The sequence below is a fragment of the Aptenodytes forsteri genome, unplaced genomic scaffold (assembly GCF_000699145.1).
Source record: "Aptenodytes forsteri isolate BGI_AS27 unplaced genomic scaffold, ASM69914v1 Scaffold2, whole genome shotgun sequence".
Lineage (NCBI taxonomy): Eukaryota > Metazoa > Chordata > Aves > Sphenisciformes > Spheniscidae > Aptenodytes > Aptenodytes forsteri.
The window spans coordinates 4,520,393-4,526,392 of NW_008795695.1; the positions used below are offsets into that span (position 1 = coordinate 4,520,393).

The window sequence follows — 6,000 nt, forward strand, 5'->3', positions numbered from 1 at the left end:
ATGTTTTCTAACACTTGAGTGTCTGAAGGGATATTTCATGCCTCTTGCTACACCCGTGATAAACGCTGTTGCCAAGCTAAAGTTTTATTAAATTGTAATATGTTTAGTTTACTAATGTACTGAAATTACTCTGTCAATTGTTGGTTTATACAGAAAATGATGTTGATACTATTGAGAAATGTGCTAGCTCTGCTGCCCAGCTGTAGGAAAACCAGGCAGTATAGAAGCTAGGGCAGGGTGAAAAACAGCTTTTTTTTGTTGCATACACCTTGGTAAATTTTCTAAAATCAACATCCGCTTAGTTATCCAGTAGGGAAGTGAGACTTGAAGAAAAATAATTAATCTCCTGAATTATTCCGAAACAAAGTTTTCATGTGACTCGGAACATTCCAGTAACTAAGGCTTTGTAAATTTGCATGGGTATTTATTTTTATTTATTTTTAGCTTTCGATATTTTTGAATGAGCAAATACTGGAATCAGAAATGCATTCAACATAATATTGAAAAAATCCTCTCACCATTGCCTCAATTCTAACTTGAGTGTTTCTAGCATGAGATGTGGGAATCTTGCATGGTTTTGGGCCTTCGTATAAATGCGGACTAATTTCTTGTGGTCTTTTTCCTTTCTGATCATATCAGTAACGCAGACTAAATCATTTAAAGAAATTTATTCAGTTTTGTAAAGCATTTTTCTACAGCATTATTTTGAGACAGGCATTATTGTACAGTATTGTACAGTTAAATAACTTAAGGAAAAAAAACCAAAACAACCCAAAACCTAATCTTGGCCCGTGGCACTTAACCATATGCCATGGCCACATCTTACATACTCCGGCTTTCTGCAGATGCTTCTTATTGACCCAGGTGAGCACAGCTCCCAGTTCCCCAATTTCTCTGTGTCCAGTACCCTGTCACATTCAACATGAATGCCTGCCCAGTGTTCCCACACTCTAAACTATACTGTATTTCTCTAAGCTATACTGTATTTCACACGCGAGGGATACACCAGGATATCCCTCATCCTTCCCCAATTCTGCCCAGTGCTGCAAGACTGTACTTCAAAGCCGAGCATAAATTATCATCCCACCCTCTAGGTTACAGGGTTCATCTAACCCCTTATGACTAAACCTCATTGCCTCACTAGGAGGCTGAATGTGATGGACACCATACAACAACAGATCCTTCAGCTGGTGCCAGGAAGATGCTTTGTTAGGATAGGGCTGGCGCGGAGAAGTGCTGAGTGGCAGTGGAGTAGCAGTTAAGAACAAGCGTGATGATGTGGAGAAGAAAACAGAGAGGAGTTGAGGGAGGCGCAGGTGTTAGCTTGAGGGGTTGGAGTGAGGAGAAGGACGGAAGAGGAAGCTTTTATGTAGCTATATGTCATTCAGGAGAAAGGTGAAGGAGAGCTTTGGCAAACGGACCAAACTTTCTTTGCCCGCAGAGCAATCGCAAGCTGTTTTGGCAGTTCTTGTACTCCATAACAGACCTCTGCGGCTCCTTGTACGGTGTCAGTAACCAGCAGGCTTGCCAACGTTTTTTTCTACGTAGTCTACCTCTCATCCTTTCTTTGCTTTGGTCCTGCTGCTTAGATCCTGACCCTCAAAAGTAAGAAATTAAAAGGCCTTTTTTCAGAATTTGAGGTGTCTGAAGAAATTTGGTTGGGTTCTTGGTAACTTAACCTCTTTGCCACTAGAGCTGGGAGACAGAAGTTGGTCTTTTAATTGACTTAATTTTGCTGGTGAATGAGAATCATCTTTGCTTTACAAGCATGTCACTCAGAGGATTGAGTTATAAACAGTCAAGAAATCTGGGCTCATTTGTACTACATTTGGGTGATGGTTTTGAGGAAATTAAATTGTGTGATTTTTTTTTTTGTTTATTTGGTTGTTTGGTTTTGGTTTTGATTTTTTCCAAATTTATCACAAGCTTGTTATGCTCATCAAGTCCAAGATAACATGCGTTCTATTAATGCCTCCAGTGAGACAAGATCAGCAACAAAACTGTAAGATTCTAACTTCTCTTTTACTGGTATTACCTAAAGTTTTATAATGTCTCTGGAGTACAGTGGGTCATATAGACTTTGTTATCTTTACTGTATTTCTGCCCAGTCTGGTAATTCTTTTGTTAAGCAGTGTAAAAAGTATTCATAGTTAGAGAAGTCACTTTTAGTTGTAAATAAAGGCGAAGGATGTAGTTTTGCCAGCATATGAACTATAAAAAAAAAAAAAACAAACCAAACACGCTTTTATAGTTTTACTTCCATCTTTGAAAACAATAGGGAGAGAACGGCTGCTTCAGTATCATAGAAACTACAATGCTAATTTTCAAACTCTTTCCAACGTGAACTTTTTCCTCAGAAAAGCAGAGACAAGAGTAAAGAAAACCAAGGACAATAATGAGGGGGGAGACAATGTTTTCTTATTAAGGCAAAGCACTATATAAAACTTACTCCCCCCCAAGCTGTTTTTAAACTGCTCCGAGACCTTCATTTCTGAACTGGTGCTTTCAACTGCCTATCAAATAATTACTATGTTTTGTTTTTCCTTAACGTATCAAGGTGCAGGGACAATTTTCAACCCTCTTCCCTTTTCTCATATAAGAAAATGCCTAAACAGTATCTTGGTATATGAAATTACATGAGAATTTTGATGAGAAAAAGATTCATATTTTGGCCTCCGAGTGACCTTAAGTAAATAACCGATGCGTGTGGAAGTTACAGATGCTGAAAATTTACAATTATTTTCTCTTTTTTCTTTTTTTTTTTCCCCCCCCCTTGTTCTTTTTGCAGGTATTACTATGACGGAGACATGATCTGCAAAGTGCAAGGCAAGAGGTTTGTGTACAAATTTGTCTGCGACTTGAAAACTCTCATTGGCTACAGCGCAGCAGAGTTGAATCGGTTGGTCACGGAATGTGAGCAGAAGAAACTAGCCAAGATGCAGCTCCATGGGATTGCGCAGCCAGTTACAGCAGTGGCGCTAGCTACAGCGTCCCTGCAAACAGAGAAAGATAATTGAGCACTAGGACCTGAAAGTGGGAGCCTGAGGCCTTTCCTAAATAACCAGAGCAGTTGCTGCTCTGACCTTTATCAGAATCGGAAACTTCTTTTGTTTCTTGACCGTACAATACAAAGCATGATTTTCTATAAAGAACTGGGACTCGCATAAATTTGGATCTTTTAACAGCGTATATTTCAATGTAAGTTAAGGGATCACCACAACTTCTGCAACTTTGAGTCAGGGCCTCTGTGGTGTGCAGTCTGAAATTGGTGAGAAGGGTTGAACTGGTCAGCGCTCTGTGTCCACAGCTGTACAAAGTAATTTTTGCAGTGCTTTTAACAAAAATGAAGTACCTGCAGCAAGCAGGCTGATCGGTTGTCTGAACTCAGTCCTTTCCAGTCTTTTGGTCTCTGCTGAACCACCAAATGGCATTTGATGCTTTCCAAATTAAACATGTTCATTGTTCTCATTTCATCACGCAGAGCCGAAAGACACATTAAACGTTACAAAGCATCAGGTTCTTAAAACAGCTTCTGTGTTTATAAGCAAAGGAAACTAAGACTAGACCGAACTGAAGATCAGTGCTGAAGAAGGAGATCCAGGTTTCGATCTGGCTTAGGTGAAAAGCCAATTATGAGTATTTCATTGTAATATGTAGATAATATGCATCTATGAGGGCAAGTACTTACCTGTTTCGAAAGACATTGTTAATGCTAGCCATTTAGCAAAAAGCAAAGACAAACTTCTTCCCCCGCTACCACCCCCCATCAGGTGATTTGAAAACTTGAAAAAATAGCCCTCACCCAAAGAGGAGTTTGTTTTGGTGGGGGTTTTTAATGCTCTGTTCTGCAAGGTGCTTATACCTGCACGGTAGTCAACCTTAGTAACTGAAGGCTTAAGTTAATCACAGTCAGTAGTCCCTGTCTAGAAACAAAATGCAAGTTGAAAATAGTTTTACAGAGGACTGAAGCTTGATTTCCAAATTATTGTACAGTCTGACATACATTAAAATACAAAGATATATTTTTTATTTAAAATCGATTTCTTTCTGAACTTCAAGTGATGTTTTTGAAGCTTCATAAGCCAAATGCATGCTCCAGAGCTGGGTGCAATTTGAAGTCTGGATGATGAATAGAAATGTTGGAATGTATCCTGAATTCTGAGCTACGGAGAGTACTTCGTGCAAACTTAAACGTGCAGTAAAAAGTAGGCTGCAACTTTTTTGCTTCTGTACTGATGCCTGTTAGACTGCTTCTTTTGATGGCTGAAAATGGTGCGATTCTGGGTTTGCTTTTGCCCCTTCATGTTATTAAACAGTATAAGTATTATGTCACCATGCATATTTTCCAACTTTTCAGAAGTGAAACCCCCTCTGGTAACATTTAACAATTAAAACGCAAATGTGTAAGGGAAAACCTTTAATTCTGTGAGGGATCGAGCTACTCTTAAACTTTAAATCAAAAGTGCTCGTACAGTGAGGTTCTAAACATAAAATGTGCTTATACTGAGTAGCGAGAGCACTGGACTGTTGCTCCTGATCTGAGACGGAACGGTCACACTTGGCAGGCAGAGGGCAAAGAACACCGAAGACTCACGTTTATTTTAGAGGTGCATTGAGGACAAAGCTTTTTGTTCATAGGTGGATGTTCATCTGCAGGTAGTTTTTGCTTAACTAGAAATCTTGCATGTAGTTCTAGCCTGCTTTTTTCGTTGTCACCACGATTATAACTTTTTTTGCCAGATTCTTTCAGTAACTCTTAATATTGTTTTCATTCTTGAGCTCTTAAAGCACTCCATCTACTGAGCATGCTGGTTTTATTTTGTTTTTAAAAAAATCCGAAGCCCTGAGCAAAATACGTAAATGCATCTGTCACGAGAGGTCGTCGGCCATCAGTCCATTTATTACTGTTACAGTAGTCTGATTCCACCAGTCGGCAAGTGTTCGAGGTGACTTACGCAAATAGATGCAGGTTTGCTTACTCAGAATACGATGAAGCTGGTAGTTCGGTGGCAGCAACTATGTGTACAACACCGCTCTGTTACTAAACAAAGTCCAATACAAGTCATTAGGTTTATTTAGCAGAGTTCATGAGAGGCCTTTTTCGTTGAAATACAGTATAAAAAGAAGAGAAGCTTAAAATATCAGCTCTCTAGATCAAACTGGACTGCGGGAGGATAAACTAACGGCAAAATTGAAATGTAGTATCGATACTTTATCCCCCTGAATGTTCTTGTTACATGATAAGCCCTCTAGGGGAAACTTCTGATACCACATTTTCTTTGTAAATACACCCGATTATTATTTTGCAGCTTTTCAGTAGGTATGGTAGTCCTTTGGGTTCTTTGTTGTGGGATCATCTGCTTTTCCACCGTGTTCTAGTTAGTAAAGAAGGAATCTTTCAAACTGTAAAAAAACTGTCACGTTCTCTGTAGTTGAGGGAGAAATCTGTGACTAACTTGATGTCTTCAATAAAATAAAAGATGTAGAACATTGTCAAAGGTTGTTCTGTTGCTGCCAGAAGGAAAACATAGAAAGAATATTCCCAATTTTTTGTAAAACGGAAGGTTTTTTGCATACTTTTTACTCTTTAAATAAAGACACTTATACTCTGCTAATAATTATGTATTTCTTTCGTGGTTTGCATTTTTTTTGGTAATTTTACATGAAACAATTATTTTCTATTTTTACTCGGATAAAATATTTGTGCATAAAATGTCAATATAGTAAAATAAAAATGTTATACAGCTCTAATGCCTGTTGACTTCTTAATTTTTAGAAAGCCAGTTGTAATGTCATTCGGGTGCAACCAGTTTAAAGATGAATATGCACACTTTATTCTCATTACTCCTGAGATCACAACCTCGTTCCAGGAAGAAGGCAGACCCTCTTATTTTCTGAAGATGCATCTTCTTTGACTCAATACTTGGCTACGTGTTTCTACTTTTAAACGGGAACTCGGTGTCTTTCATTACTGTAACAGCTTTCTTTAACATCTTAATC

The 6,000-nt window shown here is 38.5% G+C and overlaps 1 protein-coding gene across 2 annotated transcripts in view; it reads left to right on the forward strand.

Moving 5' to 3' along the window:
- GABPA (GA binding protein transcription factor alpha subunit) overlaps positions 1-5,614 on the forward strand; it is a 27,966-nt gene extending 22,352 nt beyond the window's left edge. For both annotated transcript variants that reach the window (XM_009282923.2, XM_009282924.2), the window contains exon 10: positions 2,789-5,614. In XM_009282923.2, the coding sequence (XP_009281198.1) occupies positions 2,789-3,017 (229 nt within the window). In that variant the 3' untranslated portion in view covers positions 3,018-5,614. The remainder of the gene's footprint in view (positions 1-2,788) is intronic.
- Positions 5,615-6,000: the final 386 nt, after the last annotated feature.